The sequence below is a fragment of the Lithobates pipiens genome, unplaced genomic scaffold (genome assembly GCF_037356315.1).
Source record: "Lithobates pipiens isolate NorthernLeopardFrog02 unplaced genomic scaffold, aLitPip1_a1.2 Scaffold_16, whole genome shotgun sequence".
Lineage (NCBI taxonomy): Eukaryota > Metazoa > Chordata > Amphibia > Anura > Ranidae > Lithobates > Lithobates pipiens.
The window spans coordinates 103,356,545-103,382,082 of record NW_027507748.1 but is presented as its reverse complement, the minus strand read 5'-3'; the positions used below and the strand labels follow the sequence as shown (position 1 = coordinate 103,382,082).

Below are 25,538 nucleotides of genomic sequence, written 5' to 3'. Positions count from 1 at the left end.
TAAAATTCATAAAAAAAATATATATATATATGAATTTAAAAAAATAACAAAACAGTAAAGCTAGCCCAATGTATTTGTGTAATGTGAAAGATAATGTTACGCCGAGTAAATAGATAACCAACATGTCATGATTTAAAAATTGCACACACACACACTGGAATGGCGCTAAATGTTGATACTTAATCTCCATAGGCAATGCTTTCAAACTTTTTACAGGTTACCAGTTTAGAACTACAGAGGAGGTCTAGTGCTAGAATTGTTGCTCTCACTCTAACGGTCCCAGTGACCTAGTAGGTACTATTCATTCGCATACCTCAAATGTGTGTTTTGAACGGCGTTTACATATGTGGGTGGGACTTCCACGTGCATTCGATTCTGTGCGCGAGTACATGGGGATGGGGGTGATTTAAAATGTTTTCATTTTTTATTATTGTTTATTTTACTTACATTTTTATTTATACACTTTCTCTTTAAATTTTAATTTTTTGATCACTTTTATTCCTATTACAAGGAATGTAAACATCCCTTGTAATAGGAATAGTGCTGACAGGTCCCTTTTATGGAGAGATGTGCTTTCCCACCCGGGATCGCGCCTTTGTTTACAACCGCTGTCCGGACGTGACATCATAACAGCGGCAGCTTTCTCTGAGATGGCACAGGAGAGCCCGGAGAAGCACTGGAGGGCCCCTCTCATCGCCTGTAAGAACGATGAAGCAGGGGAACTGCACAGAATCGCTGGCTCTAAAAGATGGTATCTAAATGATGCCTGCAGCTGCAGACATTCAGATGTCCCCACTGAAAGTCAAAGACGTTCTATGACGTCCCTGGGCTGGAAGTGGTTAAATATGGAAAGAGCTTGGGACTAGGAAATTCTGCATTTCCAATACTCAATCATCATGTTCTCAACTTACAGGATCAAAGAGATTCAAACTGTACTAAGAATTAAGTCTAATGGCTGTGTTGCCAAGTCCATATGGTGAGGTGTCAGCAGCATTAAAGCTGTACTTAGCTGTACTTGCTGTGTGGCCAATTAGCACCTTTGTCCACCAGCAATGTTTTTCCCCCCAACAAATATATAAAACTGTCACCCTTTACATGAGCTTGATGAGATCAGCAATGATGTCAAATAACTATATTATTTGTGGATTTTCAACCAATTGCAGGTCCCAGTGACCTAGTAGGTACTATTCATTCGCAATTCATGTGAAAACTGCAGTAAGTAAATTGTGGCACATGTAATTCAGATCATAAAATATAGCATGGGATTTAGATTTTACACTGAAAGGGGCAGTGAGTACCAGTTTTGGGTGGAACAAGTTGGATCATGAATTGCCTTGCCTAGCTCAGGACTTTATGGGTGAGATTTCTGCACAGGAGACTCTGGGTATCCCTGCCTACCATGGATATCAATTTTACACCAAGAGTACAGTAGAATGCATATAAATGAGCAACGTAGAAAATGAGGCAGGAAAATCCATCTTTTTTAAATTTAAGATTTCTAATTCCGTCTTAAAAACAGACCTAGGGTTAACTAGTGACTGTATGGACCTGACACTACAAAACACTGCTATGCACTGCTGAAATGCTTATCAGCTAGAGTGGGCTACTCAGAGAGAGGCAGCCAGATCAGTGCCTCTACCACACACAGAGCCCCGGAGAAATAGGTGGAAGTAGATGAGTAGACAGAACCTGGGGGATTTGCACAAAGCCTGCACCCACTCAGAAGTACAAGGGGCACATTTGTAAAGGGGATAAGCAGAGTAGCAGATCTAAAGTAGCCATAGATCGTTCAAAATCTTGTTAGGTTTAGCAAGAACCGTATGGGCAGGCTGAATGTACCAAGTTGATCGATCAACTTGGGTACAAACCAGCCTGCTGGATCTTATATGAGATCATCGCTAGCGGCTGGCAAAGCCAATAGAAATGATCACTGTCTTCTCCCAGCAGGGACGGCTTCCCCCACCTCTACAATTATTTGGCAGGTGGAATTCCCCTGTCAACACCGTCTGTGTAAATGGGGTAATCGAGCAAATTTCTTTCCCGCAACATGTGGTTGCAGGAAAAAATAATTGCACTGTGTTTGGCCTGCTTAAGGGTTTACTAAGTAAGAATTTAAAGATAATATAATGACATTTGTTGGGAGATACAAGACTGTAAGATAACAAGACATTAAACTAACTTTACGGATCAACTGTGCTCTTATAAATGTAATATTCCAGAACTTCTGTGGACTTATCTGATTTTACACACATTTACACATCACATAAAAGATGCACTATATTGTCAAAAGTATTGTGACATCTGCCTTTACAGGCACTTGAACTTTAATGAAATCCCTGTCTTGGCCCGTAGGGTTCAATATCGAGTTGGCTCACCCTTTACAGCTATAACAACTTCAACTCTTCTGAGAAGGCTGTCCACAAGGTTTAGGAGTGTGTCTATTGGAATGTTTGACCATTCTTCCAGAAGCACATTTTTTAGGTCAGGCACTGATGTTGGACGATAAGGTCAGGACTCTGTGCAGTCCAGTCAAGATCCTCCACCCCAAACTCACTCATTAATTTCTTTATGGACCTTGCATTGTTGCACTGGTGCACAGTCATGATGAAACAGGAAGGGGTCATCCACAAACTGTTCTCACAAAGTTGGGAGCATAAAATTGTCCAAACTGTCTTGATATGCTGATGTCTTAAGAGTTCTCTTCACTAGAACTAAGCCCAACCCCTGAAAGACAAGCGGAGCGGAGACTGCAAGCCAGGCCTTCTCGTCCAACATCAGTGCCTGACCTCACAAATGAGCTTCTGGAAGAATAGTCAAAGATTCCCATAGACACACTCCTAAACCTTGTGGACAGAAGAGTTAAAGCTGCTATAGTTGGGTGGGCCAATGCAATATTGAACCCTACGAACTAAGGCTTGGATGCCATTAAAGTTCATGTGGGTGTAAAGGCCGGCGTCACAATACTTTTGACAATATAATGCATGTCCAATAAGCAACTTGATGCACAATTCAAAGAAATTCAATTTATTAAGCTGTGAAGCACCGCAAATACAAATGTGAAAACAACCATTTGAGCGAGCCTATGAAAAATACCTAAAACATATGAAAGTTAGACATACATATATATACATACATACATACACACACATATACACACACTAATATTTTTGAGTGCATTTAATATTAGTACTACAAATAAAAAGGGGGGTTCAATGATTTAGGGCTACCACAACAATAAATAGGAATGATACACAGCCGGAGATGCCTACTATGGCCTATCATTGTTTCTTTACCAATTTTTACCAATTTCAAGTTCACTTACACTCCACAACATGGGCACAAATTCTTTGGAATTTTATTTTTTTTAAATTCTGCATCTTTTTTATTGTTCTGTTTTTCCTCCCATCATTATAAGGTATTGGTTCCAGAGCTGCAATTTTGGTAGAAGAAGCACTTGGAGTCACTGCTAGTGCAAATTAAGTCACCTACCAAGATGTCACTTCTGCCAATAACGGAGAGCAATTTCCACCAGAACATGCTGTTAATTTGTCATCAAACCCATTGATATTGTCCCAAAACAGATGAATTAGGCTGCAAACAATAAAGTATTGCACACTTACCACTCTTCGGTGAAAGAGTAATTCTGACAGCCATTTAACATCATGCGGTTTGAACATCATGAGTATCACAGTGGAGTTTGGATCATAGTGCAAGCTATCTGAGAAAATGGACTCTGGGTAGCAAAGCCGGAAAGTAGTCCTTTGCCCAACATCATCTTCATATCCTAGGACAGGACCATCATTCATTCTAACAAAGAGAAAATAAGATGGGAGTAAAAATGTTCCAAATAATTCTAGTATATATATATATATTTTAAAAAGCATTATATAAATATAGGTATCTTAGATGCCCTAAATTCTGTCCCTATAAAATGTGCCTGAAAGCATCAAGGGGCAACACCTGGGTCAAATAGGACTCTACAGCTTTAATTACAATGATGTCAAGAATCTAGCTCTACTGTTGGTAGGGGTGTCAGAATCCTAATACAGGCGGTCCCCTACTTACAAACATCTGACTTAAAAACGACTCCTACTTACAAACAGAGGGAGACAACAGGAAGTGAGAGGAAATCTACCCCTAGGAAGGGAAATTCTCTCCTCTAAGAGTTAATATGGGAAAAAGGTACCTCCACTGATGCTTTATCACCAATCCTTGTTTCCCTAATAATCCAAAATCCAATTGCCATTGGGACAGAAAGTGAGGTGAAATCTTCTGAACAGGGGCACAGACAGCAAAACAAATGTTACAGGGGTGATAACCCTTCCATATGTTATCCAAAAAGCTTAGAAATAGATTTTTCGGCTGGAGCTACACTGTTCCGACTTACAAACAGATTCAACTTAAGAACAAGTCTGCAGTCCCTATCTTGTTTGTAACCCGGGGACCGCCTGTACCAGCAAAACAGAATCATAAATATGAAACAATTCAGACAATATAGGTTTTCTCTAGTGAAATTGTAGTGGTTTGCTTGACGTTAATTTGTTAGTGAAATGAGTTGCAACTTATTCAGAGGGTACCAAACCAAAAAACTTAAAGGCATTAGCAAGTTGACCTAAATGTTCTTTTTTTTAGACTGTAGGAGGAAACCCAAACATATGGAGGAATGAAGTAGTGCCATCAACTGACCCCAGCATGTCGGGGTAACATTTCAAATGCATTAAGAAATGTTAAACATTAAATATGATAAAAAAATATAATCTAAAATAATTACTTTTCCTGGGGATCATCTACAGTCACTTTGCCCCTAGTGTGTGAATATATGGAGAAAGAACTGATAAGAAAGAAGCTGCACCCATAAAAGCTCCACTGGGATGAACAAAAGGGTTGACAGAGGATGGAAACCTTCACTTGCAGAAGGGATAAAGCTTGGGAAAATGTGCATGTATGCAAGAGATAAATGTTTTTCTTGTAATACATTTTAGTTTTATTTCTATTATATGGGGCCTAGCTATTCCCCTGTCAGTTAAATTTGTAAGTAAAAAGATCTCTTTAAAGAGGAGCCCCAGAAAATCCTTCAGAAAAAAAAAATTAATATCACCAGCTACAAATACTGTAGCTGCTGCCTTTTAATATTGGGACACTTAGCTGTTCACAAATCCAGAGGAGTCTTCAGCCAAGCTGATTTTTTCAATTGGCTGGGTGCTGCTGCTGCCATCTCAACTATTAAGGGAAACCGGCCTTGCGGCTTCACAGCTGGTTCCGTACGTGAATGGCCCAGCAGTGGAGGAAAAGGGCCGAACTTCCTGCTGACTTTGCAGTGGCAAGATCAGCCAGAAGTGGGAGCAGGTACCTGTCAAAACCAGCAACTCCCCCCCCCCCCCCCCCCCAAAGATGCCAAATGTGGCATGGGAGGGGGGGAGGAAGCAAACAAGTGGAGCTTCCTCTTTTAGCTGGTGCTTCACTTTAATAAGACAGCATGGCTCTATTAGATCCTTGAAGTCTCCCTTGTATTGTGCTTGAGTAGATTAGGTACAAAGTCTCCCCGTTCTTAGTCACAGCTGGCAGGGGTATTACTGCTCTGATCACACTAGTGCCCAGAGATGAGACTGTTTCACTGTGCTGTTGGGAGAAGAGATGTTCAAGATCTCCCTGCTTGCCACCATGAAGCAGTTGTTAGTGGTCCTGAGCTCTCAAAAGGAGCAGGGGTGCCCAGGAATCATGGCACAGAGAAAAGAAGAGAGTCGTTTTTGGGGGTGTATAAGTGATCTTATGGCTTTACACAGTTGCCCAGATCACTTCTATATTAAAGTGCTAGTAACAAGGTACATTTAAAACACATTTTAGATTATAATTGCCAACGAGCAGGGTCCTCTGATTCCTGCTGTACGAAAAGTAGTTGTACCTGGACAGGCTGCATTTGCATGCATATCACTCTATGTAACACCCACATGTGATGACCAGAAACAGTAAAGCTAATAAGAAAAGGGCTGCCTCATACTGGATGCCTTTCGTCCAGGAAATGACACAGGCTCATGACTTCTTGTGGCTTCTAATGCACACTGTGAGAAGCTCACAATGTTCAGTCAAATCAGAGCAAGCAATTTCAGTACAGGAGACTGAGGGTATTGCTGGAGCACATCTCTAACCCCTTGAGTGCAATGATATGTAGGACATGTCTATGACAGTAAACAGGTGGAAGACATGCATGTTTTGAGCCAAAAGATTTCACTGAAACCAATAGACAAGGTTGTAAAACAACTACAGATGCTAATAGATGTGGTCAAATACAACCTTTCTACTTTCCTGCAGGAACATACAAAGGGCTAAGGGAATTGCCTCAAGGAGACTACTAGCTGATCAGGTTCAAAAATGCTGTAGAATGGTACAATTATTTGTTCAATAATGGACACGTTTTCTGGATATAGAGTTATGAATCAGGGATTTCATCAGTTTGCAAGCTAAAAGGTACATGTTGATGAATTGTAAAAGATATAAATGGTTATATTCTCTTAACTGTAACAGTTCCACCTTGACTAATGTGACAGCACAGTCAGAGAACACAAAACCAGTGCATTAGCAGCATACTCAGGATGAAGCAATGCAAATCTACTGAAGAGGGAAACAAAAAATAGTCTCAAGTGTCACACTGACCTGAGGTGACCGACTACAATGTGTTCAAACTTCATGAAATGTACAGAGAGAATGAGAAAAGACACACAGTGTCACTGTACCTTATTATTACATCATAGCTATCAATTTTCTTGCCTAATGTGCTGTTTCGAAGCACTCCACCATTCCCAACCACAACACATTTCTTGCAGGAAATACTAGGAAGAAAACAAAAAAAATAGTGATTAGTCGTTTCTACACAAGACAGTTTACTGTGTCATCTAAGTCTAAACCTGTCCCTGTCTAGGATACAAAATAAGTATCAATAAAAACAAAAACAGGCAGACTCCGGGATAGTTTATTTGCACTAATATTTAAAGTTTCAGGACAAACTTTCAGGGTGCTCCCTTCTTCTCTGTCCAAGAAGTACTAATATGGCAACAATTAAACCAATTCTCAACAAAAATGAAATCTATAAAAGATATAAAAAACAAACTAGTCTTTAAGACCCCTTTCATTTTTTATTACTCACACTGATATCAATGTTAGGGTTGGAGGGTGCCTGCCTTATAATTCTAAAGCCCCATACACATGTTGAGAAAAATCGCACGAAAATGACCGCTTTTGGATAGGTCATTCTATAATCGAATCATTAGTACATGGGTTTCGTATCTGATTAGGGCCTGTTTGTACGAAATTTATAGAAGGAACAAGATTGAACATTTTTTCCTGTTTGTGAACACAACGAAAGATCGTATCAATAGTATAGTAATCGTATGAAAATAGAGGGAATGGTAGTGTGCATGATCAGAAACAAACAAACAAACCGGAAACAAAACCACAAAATTAAACAATGATCGTGGGAAAGAAATAAAACCTTCTTTTCCATTGTTATCGGACACTAAACCAATTTTACAACATGCATGGTACTTGAGCAGAATATCAGTGTATAATATATCTTTATATGAGGTTAATTAATATCCCTTTTAACAACTTCAATACATGGCACTACCCCCTTTCCTGCCCAGGACAATTTACAGCACTGTTGCTTTTTAAATGACAATTGCACGGTCATGAAACACTGTACCCAAACAAATTTTTTTATCAATTTTCCCCACAAATAAAGCTTTCTTCTGGTGGCATTTGATCACCTCTGGTGTTTTTATTGTTTGCTAAACAAATAAAAAAAAATGTTTTCGCTATTTTACGTTTTTCTTTGTAACAAAATGTTGTAAATAAGTGCGTTTTCTCCTTCACTGATGGGCACTGAGGAGGTGAGACCGATGATGGCACTGATATTCACACTAATGAGTTGGTGTTTGATCACATATGTGTATAGAAGTAGAAGTAACAGCACAAACATACTTTATATCTTTCAATAAGTGTTTCCCAGGGATAAACCTTTCACCCAAGTTCTACATTGCTGCATCTGTAAATTTCAATAGTGGTAAATAAAAGCACTTGTTGTCTAATAATTTTAATTGCATAGTTCTGTATTAATGGGCATGGCAGGGGGGTGTCCCCTATGCCTACATATGTTTTCTAATAGCGACGTCCCTCGTTCCCAAATCAAAAAGTTTGGAGGTGTGTGTGTGTGTGTGTGTCTGTGTATATATTATGTGTGTGGAAGCACCCGACAGCTGATAGACACATCAGCTGCGGTGTCGACATCACTGGATTCCAGGACAGGTAAGCGTCTTAATGTTAAAAGTCAGCACATCGTTTCTCTGTAGCGCATCAATGAGAGACTTGCAGGTTTCTGGTATGATTCTCCCCAGTGATTGTGGTGAAATTCCTGTTGAGAATTTTAGGTTCTGCAGACTTCTCCTGGGCGCCAGATAGCGTAGTGTTGCGATTAACCTCTGCTCCGGACTGATTGGCTGCCGCATAATTGTTGTTTGTTTTTTTAATGGCTGGTGTCACAAGCTGCAGCAATGCTTGGAAACATTCATCATCCATTCTGAGGTAATTCCTAAAATCATCCGGATTATTCTCTTGTAATAAACGCAGCAGCGACATATGAGAATAGTTCTCTCGGTTCTGCAGCCATTGTTTTGACCATGTGCTCCTTTTCTTTTTTTTCCAAAACATTTTCGATGGCCAAAACTCCAAGCATGGCCAGTGGAAGTGTTTGGTCTTCCATGTAAAAGTCAGTTTTCATAGACAACTGCCATATATAACGAATATTCCTAACACAGACGAACACACATAGCCGATCTCCGATCTCCCCGTCACTCCAAACCCAAAAGGCGTGGCATGCACAAGGTCAAGTTCTGACATCATTTCCGACTCCACGCTGCAGAACGTGCCTACGCACACGGGACGTTTGAGTAGCTCTTACGGGACATTTTGTATATATACTGCGTTAGAGATTCAATTCTAGATGCGCATACGATTACATTTGGAAGAACGTTTGTATGATATTCTTAACATGTGTACAAGGCATTAGTGACACCAATGCCCTGAGAGGGCTTTTTTTTAATTGCTAAATGACATCTGTGCCTGGGGAGTCTTATTCTCCTCCTCACTAGCACTCCTGAGGGTCCTTTTAATATTCTCATTGGTACTAATGCACATGGGGTGTCTTACTCCTACTGACCATAGGAGCAGGGGCATTTTATTACGCTCATTGACCACTGAAGCCGGGCATACATTTTATTCCTGCTGATCAACATAGGGGCATTCTTTTACTCCTAATGATCACAAACATATGGGCATTTTTGCTCCCAATAACCTTGGTGCCTGGACAATTTTTATATTCCTACTCACCATGGTCGTTATCCTTAAAGTGATATTAAGGCTGGGTTCACATTGGTGCAATGTCAGACATTGTGTGTGTGATTCGCACTGCGCACAGCACAGACAGACAAAGCACATGTGATGTCTGTGCAATGCAAATTCAGCCATACAGATTGTATGGCTGAATTTGCATTGCATTCAGATCAAACTCATGCAGGACATCATTTGATGTTAGCTGTAAGCAAAAATCACATATGGGAAAGATAAAAACACTTCATTTCAAGAGAGCAAATTTTCCAAGGATGAGGGCTGCTCTCCAGGACCTAGACTGGGAGAGAATATTGGCATCAATGGGCACAGAACAGAAATGGGAATTGTTCAAAAAGACTGCTTGTGATCTCACGGCAAAGTATATTCCCATGGGCAATACGTTTAAAAGACTAAAAATAAAACCGATGTGGCTCACGGCCAAAGTTAAAAAAGCTATAAACTATAAAAAAGAGCTTTTAAAAAATATAAAAATTAGAGAACGCTAGTGTCATTTAAATGTTACAAAGAATATAACAGAATATGTAAAAAGGAAATCAAGGATGCAAAAATTCAAAATGAAAGACAGATTGCAAAACATAGTAGCACAAACCCCCAACAAATTCTTCAAATATATTAACAGTAAAAAGGTCAAGTCTGAGCATGTAGGCCCTTTACAAAATAATCTGGAGTGGGTGACTGGGGACAAAGAGAAGGCTAACTCATTAAATACTTTCTTCAGCTCTGTGTATACAAAGGAGCATGGGGGAGTTCATATCCAAAATGGGGGTGGTAGTGACACAGCCCCAAATCCACAATGGCTCAAAAGTGATATGGTCCAGAAATATTTGGACAGAATAAAGGTGGATAAAGCACCTGGGCCTGATGGCATCCACCCACGGATCCTAAAAGAATTGAGCTCTGTAATTTCATATCCATTGTATCTCATTTTTAGGGACTCATTAATGACAGGAATAGTACCACTGGATTGCTGCAGGGCCAATGTGGTGTCTATATTTAAAAAGGAAACAAAGTCTTTACCAAGTAACTATAGACCTGTTCGTTTAACTTCTATAGTTGGGAAGATACTGGAGGGATTAATAAAAGACCACATAGACGAGTTCTTGCAGGAAAAAAAATATTTTAAGCAACAGACAGCATGGATTCATGAAAGACAGAAGTTGTCAAACAAACCTGATTACTTTTTATGAAGTAGTAAGTAAAACCTTGGACAGAGGGGTGGCGGTGGACATGGTATACTTGGATTTTGCAAAAGCATTCAATACAGTTCCACACACACGGCTCATGTGTAAGGCAAAGTCTACAGGTTTGGAATATATCAGTTTGTAAATGGATAGAAAACTGGCTAAAAGACAGAATTCAGAGAGTAGTGGTTAATGATTCTTACTCTGAATGGTCCAAGGTCATCAGTGGTGTATCCCAAGGTTCAGTGCTGGGACCCTTACTTTTTAATAGCTTTATAAATGATATTGGGCCTGAGATCAAAAGTAACATTTCCGTCTTTGCAGATGACACCAAGCTATGCAGTGGAATAACGTCCTTACAGGATGTCTCCAATTTACAAGCCAACCTCAATGCTTTGTCTAATTGGGCGACTATGTGGCAGATGAGGTTTAATGTTGAGAAATGTAAAGTTATGCACTTGGGGGCTAAGAATATGCATGCATCATACATTTTAGGGGGGGAGTACAACTGGGGGAACGCAGAAGGTTTTTCATGCATAGAATGCATGAAAGCAAAAAACCTACAGCCGTAAAACCGCTTTAAGTATCACTCTGATCCTGGTATTAGACTTTTCATATATTTCACATGCCGTTTCATTCACAGAAATACAACAGAACATGAATACATAAGGGCTGCATTTCCTATACTTCAAGCACAACATATTGTTGTGTTTGGGGATGGCCACTAAGAAAGGTAGGCTCTGTTCACATCTCCGCATTCCAAACTATGGGGGACATCGCTGTGATCGCCCGTGCGTTCCTATCCCCCGTTGATTTTAATAGCAGCCCAAACGCAGCACGATTTTCCCACAATTTGTCGGGTGACAATCACGGTAACAATGCATGAACAGAATCGTGGGACGCACGTCGCCCAAAAGAAATACAGGAGCTTCTTTTGGGAGCGGCGGCGTCCTGCGATTTTATTTGCATGTTTTTACAGCGACTGTTGCCCCCATACACGGAGATGTTAACAGAGCCCAAGAGTCATTTCCTTTTCATTACGTCTCCTAATTGTCGACACCTTACAGTACTTACTTTCTGATTTCATCCGGAAGGTCACACCTTGGAAGCTTCTTTAGAGCCATATCAAAATATCTATCTGTTAAAACAGAGATTAAAGTATGTCAAATAACATAACAATCCACTAATATAACAATGTACAATAAATGTACAATATATACACTATATGTAAAACATAAAAAAAATAGGATTTTTAAGTCATTAGGTGCACATTGGTAGACCAAAGGTCTTTAGACAGGAAATGATTCCCTATATAACTACTCTGATACAGAAAGTACTTTAGTTTTGTAGCAAGCACTAAATCCTCAAAAAAGAGGGGAGGGATCTCTGTGTCCCATGATGTACTCAAAGAAAATGGATTTTACAGGTAAGTATGATGTAAAAATCCTATTTTCTTTTTCATACATCATGGGACACAGAGTCAGGCTAATATCCATTGCCTGCTGGGACATCCTAGAGCAATAGCATTGAGGGGAGGCACCCTGCCAAACAATAACCCTCAGAACCTATAAGGCAGCCCGCAGTACACTGTGGCAGAAAGCCGATTCCTCGGCTGCTCGAACATCCACTTGATAACATTTTGTGAACGTATGCACTGCAGACCAGGTAGCAGCCTGGCACTTTTGGCAAAAAGTTATGGTGAAGGATCAAGTACGGTTCCCTACATGAAAGGGCTGCCAACACCCTTCTAGCGGAGGTGATAGCCATCAGGAAGACTAGCTTGCATGACAGCAAGTCTAATGGAATTTCCTTAATAGGTTCAAATGGTTGTTTCTGTAACACAGACAGCACCAAGTTCAAGTCCCAACGACACATAATGGGGGGAAGCAAGCGAGTTGCCCCCTGCATAAAGGTTAGGATCAGTGAATGGGAAGCTAAAGGTCTTTGGAATAATACTGATAGGGCCGAAACTTGATCTCCGATTGTACTCAAAGCCAATTTGATTTCCACAGCTGACTGTAGAAAACATATTTCCAAGGATGCCATTTTCTGGCTTCACAACAAGCAATACAAGTCTTCCAGACCATATGATAAATCTTCTTAGTGACAGTTTTTCTCGCATTCACTAAAGTAGACACAATGGCTCAAAAGTGATATGGTCCAGAAATATTTGGACAGAATAAAGGTGGATAAAGCACCTGGACCCGATGGCATCCACCCACGGATCCTAAAAGAATTGAGCTCTGTAATTTCAAAGCCATTGTATCTAATTTTTAGGGACTCATTAATGACAGGAATAGTACCACTGGATTGCCGCAGGGCCAATGTGGTGCCTATATTTAAAAAGGGAACAAAGTCTTTACCAAGTAACTATAGACCCGTTAGTTTAACTTCTATAGTTGGGAAGATACTGGAGGGATTAATAAAAGACCACATAGACGAGTTCTTGCAGGAAGAAAATATTTTAAGCAACAGACAGCATGGATTCATGAAAGACAGAAGTTGTCAGACAAACCTGATTTCTTTTTATGAGGTGGTAAGTAAAACCTTGGAAAGAGGGGTGGCGGTGGACGTGATATACTTGGAGTTTGCAAAAGCGTTTGATGCAGTTCCGCACACACGGCTCATGTGTAAGGTAAAGTCTACAGGTTTGGAAATATCAGTTTGTAAATGGATAGAAAACTGGCTAAAAGACAGAATTCAGAGAGTAGTGGTTAATGATTCTTACTCTGAATGGTCTAAGGTTATCAGTGTTGTACCCCAAGGTCTGTGCTGGGACCCTTACTTTTTAATATCTTTATAAACGTTATTGGGTCTGGGATCAAAAGTAACATTTCCGTCTTTGTAGATGACACCAAGCTATGCAGTGGAATAACGTCCACTGGTTTTTTGCCTTCCTCTGGATCAACTGTGGGTATAGAATTGGGTATATGGGCTGGTATGATATTATATATATTTTTTGGACTTGTGTCTTTTTTCAACCTGACTAACTATGTAACTATGTAGACACCACTGGTCCCGAGATGCCATGGTCCTTTAACACCCTGGCTTTAATAGCCATGCATCAAATTTAAAGATTGTAAATTGGGGTGGAATATAGGACCTTCAGACAGTAGATTGGGGTGCTGCCGAAGCGTCCAAGGCCCGTCTATTATCAGTCTCCCAATCTCCGAGAACCAGGGCCTTCTGGGCCAGGCTGGTGCCACCAGAATGACTGGGAGCTCCAAATCCTGCGCAACAAATGTGGAAGGAGAGGGATCGGAGGGAAAGCATAAATCAGGGAGTACTGGCTCCATGAAACTATCAGAGCATCTGCTCCAACTGCCAGAGGATCTCTTGTTTGAGACACAAACCACTGTAGCTTGTTATTAAACCTAGATGCCAGTAGGTTGACCTCTGCCAAACCCCAACGTTGGCAAATTTCCTGGAACACCTCTGGGTGTAGGGACCATTCCCCCGGGCAGATCTTTAGGCGACTAATCTGCCTTCCAGTTGTCTACTCGCGGGATATGGACTGTCAAAATCATTGGGACATGTCCCTCTGCCCAGGCTAGTATACAGCTCACCTCCTTCAGAGCTGAACCACTCCTGGTACCGCCTTGGAGGTTTATATAGGCCACTGCCGTGGGCATTGTCAGACTGAAACCTGATGGGGCCATCCTGAAGCTTCCCCATCCAGGACCATAGGGCCAGACGTACTGCCCGTAATTCTAGGACATTGATGGGCAGGATCTGCTCTGTGCCTGACCATTTCCCCTGAGCTGTGAGCCCATCTAGGGTCGCTCCCCAGCCTGAGAGACTGGCATCTGTAGTCATTACTTTCCAAGTTACCGGGAGAAAGGATTTTCCCTTTCACAGGTTCTGATCCTGCAACCATCAGTTTAGGCTTAAGCATGCCTGAGGAGAGGTGCACATTGGATAATTCAGGGGTTTTCTTCCTCTGTTCCAAGCCAACAAATCACTGGGTACCGAGATAGTCCTTCAACCACCATAGGCGTTACATAGACGTTCATTTTGTTTGGAGTAGCTCATGTTAACCCGTACTTTTTTCTACCAAGCCAAGAGGTCTTGTTGTAAGGGGCAGGGATGGAACTGGGCATAGGGTACTACCTCGAAGGAGGATACCATCCTCCCTAGAAGACTCATACAGAGACCCGAATGGAGGGTTGTCTGGTGCCCTTTATCTGACGCACCTGATCCTTCAGGGCACAGATCCTTACGTGTGGCAAGAATACTCTTGCTTGGACCGTGTTTAGGATCAGACCTAAATACTTTAGACTTTGAGCTGGTCTCAAGGCTGACTTTTCAGTATTTAAAATCCAGACTAAGCTTTTCAAATACCGCATGGTGTATATTATGCTCCGTTCTAGAGCCTGTACTGTAGGGGTGTCCAAACTTTTTTCAAAGAGGGCCAGATTTGATGAAGTGAACATGCACAAGGGCCGACCATTGAACCATAGAAATTCGCTCTGTGTGTTCGTTCGAGCAATAATACACTGCCCAGCAAGAATTCTCTTGCCTTTGTTGTGCTCGTTCCCGACACACAGATGAATGCCCTGCTCTTTAGGGGTACCTTTAATTCTTAATGGTACCCCACACATTGGAAAACATTGGGTGCTTTTGGTGCAGTGCAATTTAAAAAAAAAAAAAAAAAAAAAAAGATTGGGGACTTCTTTCCTTGCATTTTTATGGGTAGGGAAGCCCATTGAAACAAATCAGCTTTCCTACACGCAACACTTAGCCACACAAATGTGAACCAAGGGCTTGTTCACATGTCAGGTTGGAAGGGCGGTAAAACTACATGGTTAAGCTGTTTTTACCACCCCCAACTTCTCCCCCTTTAGCTGCAGAGGGAGCAGCTGGAGATACACACAGGGTGAATGGGCCTGCACTGCAACTACCCCGCAACTGTATGGATTGCACAGTTGCGGTATAGTGATGCTGCATTTACGGACTTAAAACAGGTAGTGTTTATGCCTCTTTACCGCCTTTCAAATGCCTCTGAAAAGCGATCTGTGCATAGATTGCTTTGCAGAGGAGCAGCAGTCCTAGCTGCTATCGCACACAAACCCTACAAAAGCAGTTCTGATGGTACAGGAATATGGGGGGGGGGGGGGGGGGGTCCAGATTAAAAGTAACACACACAGACACATGCAGACAAATGCACACACATACATACAGACATACATACATACATATGCACACACATACATGCAGACACACACATACAGACACATGCATACACATAGACACATGCACACGCATACATACAGACATACACATACAGACAGACACATGCCCACACACATGAATAAAGTACTTTTTAAAACAAATCTAGCTTCTAGCACAGCTCTGTACCTTTTTAGCTTCCTCATTCAGCCGGGTACTGCACTATAGGGGGAAGCAGAAAGCACACTCCCCTGCATTTTACTTTCACTTTTGAGGTTGACAGAGCTTCTCACAGTGCCGATGTACAGCTCGGCAGGGGATCGCTCATCTGATAGCCCTCATAGCCAGGCGGGCCGTTCAAAGGCGGACCGCGGGCCGGACTTTGGACATGCCTGCTATACTGAGTGATCTCTGAGCAGGAGGTCATCCAGATACCTGAGCACCAGGATCCCTTAAAGTGGTTGTAAACCCTTACAACCAACTTTGACCTACAGGTAAGCCTAGATTAAGGCTTACCTGTAGGTCCAAGAAATATCTCCTAAACCTACACTGCCGAAAGAAAGGGTCAGCTGTCTACGGCGCATGTACAGATGCATAGTAGTCCATTATGCTTTACCTTTGCAGGGAATCAAAGAGGAAGTAAACTCATCAGGGTTTACTTGCTCTTTAAAAGACACAGTACTGGTGCTAGGGCCTTTGTGAACTCCCGGGGAGCTGTAGCAAGCCCGAAGGGTAGAGCCACAAACCGAAAATGACGTTCCTCTACTGCAAAACCTAGGAAAGATAGGTATGTGTAAATACGCATCCTTTATATTATAGGAGGCTAGAAAGTCTCCCCTCTGGAGTGAGGGCACTACCGAGGCACTTTAGCGGTGCTGCCCACTGATTTCAAAGGCAGAGGCGCTTTAGGAGCGGTGTATACATTGCTCCTAAAGCGACCAAAAAAGCTGCTTGCAGGATTTTTTTTTACGTCATGCCAGCGCAGCACCCTAGTGTGAAAGCACCCAGGCTTTCACAGTGGAGTTGCAGATGAGGCTTTTTTGAGTCACTATTTTTAGAGCTAAAGTGCCTGCAATACCATTAAGCATATGAATATATAAAAACCATTTGAGTCAAGCGAATGGGCCCATTTTGTCATGATCAAACACTCTTGCCGTAAAAAGGGTCACTGGTTCAAATCCCAACCAAGACACTAGCTGCCTGGAGTTTGCTGGTGTCTTTATTCAACCTTAGTAACTATGTAACTATGATGGTAAAATCCCCTTTTTTTTCCCTATAAAAATAATAAACATGTTTTACTTATCTCCTCTGTGCAGTGGATTTGCACAGAGCAACCTGGATCTTCCTCTTCTCGGGTTCCTCTTCAACTCTCTTGGCCCCTCTCTCCTGACAAGTGCCCCAACAGCAGGCAGCTTGCTATGGGGGCACCTGAGTTGAATCACAGATCCCTGTGTCGATTACGATGCGGAGCCCCACCTTGGCCCTGCCTCCTCTCTCCCCTGATTGGTTAGCTGACTTTGATTGCCAGCAGCGGGAGTCTCAGCCAATCAGCCAATCAGGAAGCAGAATCTCAGATGGCTGAGACATTCATTGGCATCGTTGGACAGAGAGGGACCTCAGGTAAGCATTAGGGGGCCTGCTGCACACAGAAGACGTTTTAATTTAATGCATTAAGATAATAAAACCTTCTGCCTTTACAACTCCTTTAACATACATAAGAAAAATGTTCCACGTGGTTTAAGATAACCCACAGCCTTCACCTAACTTACACAATACCAATATATATAATCTCAACAACTTTACAGCAATGCGCAATTGAGTCATTATCCTGAGTCCCATAGCCTATGATAGCACTTCTTTACTCATTAATGGACCCTGCATATCTCTGCATTACAATGACTGACATCAGATCATCTCAGAGCCTGGAACAGGAAAGTTTCATAACATAAATCAATGTTCACTCGGTTAAAAGTTAGAAAGCAGCCCCACATCACAAATTCAAATGTACAGCGATTTTTAATTTATAAACTGGAACTTTATTCTCGCTGGAATAGTATTTTCCATTTAAAGATATTGTAAAGAATGGAATTGCACAGAGGCTCTGATCCTCCCTATTCTCGGGTCCCCCCGCTGGCACTCATGGCCCCTCCTTTCTTTCCAGTGCCCCATGGGAAGCCGCTTCCCATGAGGGTACTCTTGTGTGCTCGCTCTGGAGCCCAGTCACTGTGTCCCTTGACACAGACAACTGGGTTCAGCCCGGCCCATTGGCACTGGCTTTGAGTGACAGCAGCGGAAGCTAATGGCTCTCAGTGCCCCAGTATTCCACTGGAGATCTCTTGAATGAGAACTTGAAAGCATTTGCACTCTCGTATGTTTTTAAGGGACAACTACTAGAATGTTAATCATACCGTCACAACATTTTTAAGTGCTTTTTTTTTTTTTTAACACTATACTCTAATAACATTGTATGTTACCAAACATCAAAGTTAATACTACATACGCATCCATCTATTGATTTATTCTAGCAACAGTCTCTTCTTGCTAAATATCCCTGAAGGAGACAACTTAGTACTCTGAAACGTATCGGAGGCAAGAAGTATAGACTGTATTGTATCATATTGTATATGACGGTGTATACATTTTTAGGTGTGTTAAAACATTCCAGGCCCTTTAAAATATTTTTTCTATATATTTTTTGAAAATTATTGTGCCTTAAAAGTCTACCATACAGGGGATTTTTTTCTTCTCCTTGGTGCCCCAGCTAAGCCAGTGAGGCACAGAAGTGAGGGGAGAGAAAAGCTTACAATCTAATAGGGAGAGGCTGGTGGAACAAAAGATAACTGTGAGGGATGAACTGATGGGAGAAATAGAGAATTTGGTTATTAGCTGAATGCAGTACAGGCTTCTCTAAAAAGGCGAGTTTGCAGGGATCACCTAAAAGTGGACAGAGTAGGAGATAGACGTACAGTTTGAGGTAGGGAGTTCCAGAGGATGGAAGAGGCGCTGGAAAAGTCCTGGAGATGAGCATGGGAGGAGGAGATAAGGGCGCTAGAGAGCAGGAGATCTTGGGAGGAGTTAAGAGGATGGGTTGGGTGATATTTGGAGACAAGATTGGTGAAGTAGCTCAGGGCAGGGCTCAGCTCAGAGCAGTGACTTTTTTCAACCAAACTATATGTCATATTCGTAATCAATATGATGCCCCTCCCCTTTTTGTGTGTGTCTGTGTGTTCTTTCTATAAAAAATGTTTGTGCATGCTCACTCCTAAACCCCCCTGCTGTGTCCACTGATACAGACATTGGGACTCAGCCCCACCCCATGTCACTGGTTTTGATTGACAGCAGCAGGAGCGCTCTGTGCCCCAGGAAAGCCAGCGAGACACAGAAGTGAGGGGAGAGAAGAGCTGCTGATATGCACAGTGTTGGATCGAATAAGGGCTCAGATAAGGGGGGGGGGGGGGGGGTTTGTGGCCAAAATTGATGCCTTAACATTTACATAAAAAAAGTTTAGGCTTTAAAACTACTTTAACCGCTTCCCTACCGCCTCACGCCCATATACGTCGGCAGAAGGGCACGTACATGTACGTTGCCCTTTAAGAGGTGGCAGGGGTGGGCCCTGCGGACTCGATTGCCGCGGGGATACCCGCGATCACCTCACGGAGAGGAAGAACGTGGAGATGCTGTTATGAAAAACAGCATCTCCCCGTTCTGCCTGGAACCAAGTGACAATGATATCTACTCCATGTGACTGGAGCAGAGATCAGTGATCTGTAAAACATAGCCACGTCCCCCATAGTTAGCAACACGCCCCTAGGACACACTTAACCTCTACACTGCCAGTGTCATTTACACAGGAATCAGTGCATTTGTATAGCACTGATTGCTGTAGAAATGACAATGGTCCAAAAAATGTGTCAAAAATGTCCGATGTGTCCACCATATTGTCACAGTCACGATAAAAATCGCTGATCGCTGGCATTTTAAAAAAAATACATTTTAATAAACATGCCATAAAACTATCCCCTATTTTGTAAACGCTATAACTTTTGCGCAAACCAATCAATCGCTTATTGCAATTTTTTTTACCAAAAATATGTAGAAGAATACGTATCAGCCTAAACTGAGGAAAATATATATATAGTTTTTTGGGGGGATATTTATTATAGCAAAAAGTAAAAAATAATGTGTTTTTTTCAAAATTTATGCTTTTTTTTTTTGTTTATAGCACAAAAACCGCAGGGGTGATCAAATACCACCAAAAGAAAGCTCTATTTGTGGGGGGGAAAAAAAAGGACGTAAATTTTGTTTGGGTACAACGTCGCGCGACCGCGCAATTGTCAGTTAAAGTGACGCAGTGCCAAATTGCAAAAAGTGCTCTGGTCAGGAGGGGGTAAATTCTTCCAGGGCTGAAGTGGTTAACCGCTTCAGCCCCGGAAGATTTTACTCCTTCCTGACCAGAGCACTTTTCCTGGGCACAGCTATTCATTTGCAAAATTAGTTCTAAAATTATATCATTTTCAGGTCTCAAAAATACATCTATAACAGCAAGATTCAGCTTTGACACAATTATGCCATCAACGCTTTAGAAATGAAGTAGAACACTGACTCCAATCAGCATTCAGCAAGAAACCTATTCCATTATTCAAAGAGATACAGATTGACATGGCATTTTTTTTCTTCAAATTACAAACATATAAAGGAAACCAGAGGAAAGGAAAACAAGGAGACATGCGCTAAAAACATTGTCTCTGCAGGAAAGAAAGATTAAAAAAAAGAATAAACAAAAAATAAAAAAGGAAAGAATCATTCCCTCTTCCCTGGGTCTCATGAGTCCAATGATGAGCATTGTATCCACAGGTCCCACATGCTGTCAAATTTGTTTTGTGCATTATTAAATAATACTATTTTATTTTGCTGATCTTTATTAAAAGGCTCAATGTTCCTGTGTTACTTCCTCCATAACAAGCATGAAGATGATAAGCAAGTCTCATGACTTTTCAAACAGGATGCATGTCTCCGGAATAGAGACAAAGAAGGCCAGAAGTCTAGATACACATGTATAGTGTGTTCTTTGCCTTGAAGTTGTTTAACCACTTAAGGACCCCTAGAGAATAAAATGGCGGTCATTGCAATAGTTTTTTTCCCCCACAGTATTTGCACAGCGTCTTACAAGTGCACTTTTTTTTGGAAAAAAATCACTTTTTTGAATAAAAAATAAGACAACAGTAAAGTTCATTTTTTTTATATTGTGAAAGATAATATTACGCTAAGTAAATTGATACCCAACATGCCATGCTTCAAAATTGCACCCGCTCGTGGAAGGACGTCAAACTTTTACCAGGGTTATGGCAGCTAGCTGCTGCCATAACAACGATACAAGTCCCCAAAGTAGGGACGTACATTGGTGTGCGTCAGTCGTCAAGTGGTTAATGATTGTTACTATAGATTTATGGAAGAGTGCAAAAATGTTTCTGTATCCTCTTCTCACTGGAGAACCACCACACACACTTCTGTTGCTGCACAATAAAGATTCATTATTGTATTTTCTATTCAATCTATGGACAAAAAGCTCAGGTAACAAACCTTATTAGTCAAAAACGCTAGAGGGAAAAAAATCTATTATTCTCAATGGAGATGGTTCACATCTCCACTCCATGTCGCCTGAAGCCGAACGCCTGAAGCTCAAACAAGTTCCGGACCCTTTTTTGTCGCTCAAATTGAGCAGATTTGGGCGTTTTTGTTCTTTGAACATTGGTGACCTTTTGCCCTGCACAAAATCGCGGTAAAAAACGCCGCAGAATCTCGGTAAATTTGCGTGATTTTCTGCTCGACAACGCTACACTCAGGTGTGAATGCAGCGTTAATCAGTATAGTTGTCATCTGAAAATATAATACAAATACACTACAGATGACATCACTTCCAATTTTCTATTCTGTCGTATGAGAATTTTTGTAACTTTAGCAAACTCTTCATGTTCGATATGCGACTAGCATGCAAAAGAAAAACAGACATCTGTCGTCCAATTTTCAGATCGTGTGTACAGGGCTTTACTACAAGCTACACCATTACCTGGATATAAGAGAATCTTCCCATTGATAGAGTTACAAGCTACTTAGAGTTGTTTGTTCTAAAGAAATCTTTAACCGGCAGAGGAAGGAACACGTGCAAAGTGTATACGTATTAACTAAACTATCTTAAACCCCATCTCTGATGAAAAGCATTCCACTAAAGATTAATATTAACAACGTGGTCTGTTCTGACTACCCTTGGGACACGTTATTTTTATTTTTTTCCCCCATGTAAACAGTTATCTACTAAATAAGAAAATGATAAACCTTGTCATATACAGGTGGATGAATGCAATATAATCTGTAGTAAATATTTGACTTTCAACGTAAACCTTATGGCTTTAAAGGTTTAACAATAGGCTATTATACTCTATTATATGTATAGAAGAACAACTTTTAAAATCCATGCCCTGCCTAGAGTTCTTCTTTAAATAATTGCCATTTCAAGCACAAGGTTCATTAAGAGAGAGACCACCTGTGTGATGGTAAAATTACTGATCAATCCCATCTGATATATCCAGCTTCCAGATTACTCCTGAATGATTAAAAACAGCTCATCTAACTTCTGAGACAGATTAGAGAAGCACAACAGCAGTTTGATAAACACAAAACTAATTTCAGGGAGGTGCTGAAAGCAGCAAAGCAGTAACCAAATACTTTGCTCTGCATGCTTCATACATGCCACTTTTGGGCATCATGCACACTGGACGTTAAAATAACGTTACAAAAACGTCAGTAGCTTTGCAGTGAGTTTTTCAATGTTTTTGCAATAGCGGTTTTTAGCGTTTTGCCGTGTTAGTGTTTTTATTTTTTTTATTTTTTTTTAAAACAATTTTTTTTTTTCACAATGGATCATAAACGTTAAAAACCGCTGGTGAGGGATGTTTTTGAGCGCTTATTGACGTTTATCAGCGTTGGACCGTTTTTACAGCTGAAAAATGTCTATCAGAACCCACTAGTTTTGGGGGTTTTTTTTACTGCTCAAAAACGTTACTGCCCAAAACTGCTGATAACAGCCTATGTGTGCATGGGCACATAGCATAATATGATAGAGAGTTTAATGACTGTAGAAAAAAATATTTACTGCCAAAAACAGCTGCTGTAAAACGTCCAATGTGCATGAGGCCTTAAAGTGTAATTCAGAATAACAGAAATACTTGGAGTAAAAATCTTGGGTTAACCACTTGCCGACCGACACACGTCGATGTACGTCGGCAGAATGGCACGGACAGGCAAATGGGCGTACAGGTACATCCCTTTAAATTTGCCGTTGTGCCAACACATGCGCACTGCCCGGAACCTCCGTGAGCCCGATTACAGGTCCCGCGGACTCGATCGCCGTGGGGATACCTGCGATCACCTCACGGGGAGGAAGAACAGGGAGATGCTAATGTAAACAAACATCTCCCTGTCTCCCCATTCTGCCTAGCGACAGTGTCATTGATCTCTGCTCAGTGTGATCGGAGCAGAGATCAGTGATGTGTAATGCAGCGCCCCCCACAGCTAGAAACATTTCCCTAGGACACATTTAACCCCTACACTGCCACCTAGTGGTTAACGCCTTCACTGCCAGTGTCATTTACACAGGAATGAGTGCATTTGTATAGCACTGAATGCTGTATAAATGACAATGGTCCCAAAAACGTGTCAAAAATGTCCGAAGTGTCCGCCATAATGTCGCAGTCACGATAAAAATCGCTGGTCGCCGCCATTTAAAAAAAATTCATTATTAATAAAAATGCCTTAAAACTATCCCCTATTTTGTAAACGCTATAACTTTTGCGCAAACCAATCAATAAGTCATTTTTGCCATTATTTTTACCAAAAATATGTAGAAGAATATGTATCGGCCTAAACTGAGGGGCAAAAAACTTTTTTCTATATATTTTTGGGAGATATTTATTATAGCAAAATGTAAAAAAGAATGTGTTTTTTCAAAATTGTCGCTCTTTTTTTGTTTATAGCGCAAAAAATAGATACCGCAGGGGTGATCAAATACCACCAAAAGAAAGCTCTATTTGTGGGGGGAAAAAAAGGACATCAATTTTGTTTGGGAGCCACGTCGCAAAACTGCGCAATTGCCAGTTAAATCGACGCAGTGCCGAATTGCAAAAAGTGCTCTGGTCTTTGGCCTGCAAAATGGTCCGGGGCTTAAGTGGTTAATGGAATGTCCCCGTCATTGATAAGATACTATTAATACATTTTACAGCATGTGGGCTTCTTGTATAGTCACTTTAAGACCAGGCCTTTTCTGCCACTTTTTATTACATGTAACAATCAGGTTTTTTTGTTTTTGCTAGAAATATATATATATATATATATATACACACATACATACATACACACACGCGCATACATTATATATATATATATATATATATATATATATATATATATTATATATATAGTTTAAAGTAGAGGCCTTAGAGAATAAATTTATGGGTTTTGCAGATTTTTTTTGTCACACAGTATTTGCGCAGCAGTTTTTCAAACGCAATTTTGGGGATTTTAAGAGAAAAAAAAATGATAAAACCTAAGTTTTTTTGTAAAAATATAAACGATGTCACGCCGCATGAATAGATACCAAACTTGTCGCGCTTTAAAACTCTGCATGGGTGTACAGCGGTGATAAACTATGTACATTTTACTATTCATAGGTGACGCTTTAAAAGCTTTTACAGGTTACCACTTTAAATTTACAGAGTGCTAGAATTACTGCCCATGATCTGACATTTGCTGTGATACCTCACATGTGTGAGACGATCGCTGTTTGCATATTCGTGTGTATACACATGTGCGGGACTGATACGTGTTTTTGCCTTAGTACAGGGGAACAGGGGTACTTGCATTTTATTTTTAATTATTAATTTATTTTTTATTTTGACACTGTTGCTTTATGTTTTTATCACGTGTATTGCTGTCACAAGGCATGTAAACATGCCTTGTGACAGCAATAGGCACGTGACAGGTACTTATGAAGGAATTTGGGGTCTATAAAACCCCAAATCCCTCCTCTGCCCTTAAAAGCATTCCAAACTCCAAGATCTGCGTTTTTGAAAAAAAAATGGCACTGACATCTGGGTAGGCCAAAAGTGATGTCATGTCATTGCATCCAGGTTACAATAGTGGAGACCCAATCAAAGCTGATCCCACCTTTGTATGTGTGTCCGACTAATATAACCATCCGCTAATATTATTAATTTGCTATTGTCACACATTTGGGTGGGCTCAGGGCAGTACCCTGTGTCCCGAGCCCACCCTTTTTTGATCCCCATTAGAGCCTCAGGCTCTAATCGTGTGATTTAAAAAAAAAAACCCTATTGGAATTCATGCGTCTGGTGCTATGCATGTACATTAGGGGCCAGGCGAATGGATTAGGGGGGCGGCGCCCCTGCATTCTTTATGGAGCGGCCGCCACTGCATACAAGATAATGATGAGGCAGCTTATAGGCAGGAAATTCAAAATGTGGTTGAGTGGTGTACAGAAAATTATTTAATACTCAATACTGCAAAAACTAAAGAAATAATAGTGGATTATAGGAGATCAAGAAAAAACATTGCCCGGTTTATATAGGTAGTGAGGAGGTGAAAAGGGTGGGCACAATTATTTTGGCAGTGCATATTACAAGGGATTTGTCATGGTCTCAAAATACTTTTTTTTCCCATGAAAAAGGCGCAGCAGAGACTGTTTTTCCTTCGGAGACTTTAAGTCTTAAAGTATCG

The 25,538-nt window shown here is 41.0% G+C and overlaps 1 protein-coding gene across 1 annotated transcript in view; it reads right to left on the bottom strand.

Annotated features, from left to right (window-relative positions):
• The window catches only part of ST3GAL6 (ST3 beta-galactoside alpha-2,3-sialyltransferase 6), a 253,034-nt gene that overhangs the window by 36,807 nt on the left and 190,689 nt on the right, over positions 1–25,538 (bottom strand). Inside the window, exons 7-9 of the mRNA XM_077480185.1 lie at positions 11,655–11,718; positions 6,732–6,827; positions 3,621–3,807 (exon numbers count right to left, since the gene is read on the bottom strand). Coding sequence (XP_077336311.1) covers positions 3,621–3,807; positions 6,732–6,827; positions 11,655–11,718 — 347 coding nt within the window. The remainder of the gene's footprint in view (positions 1–3,620; positions 3,808–6,731; positions 6,828–11,654; positions 11,719–25,538) is intronic.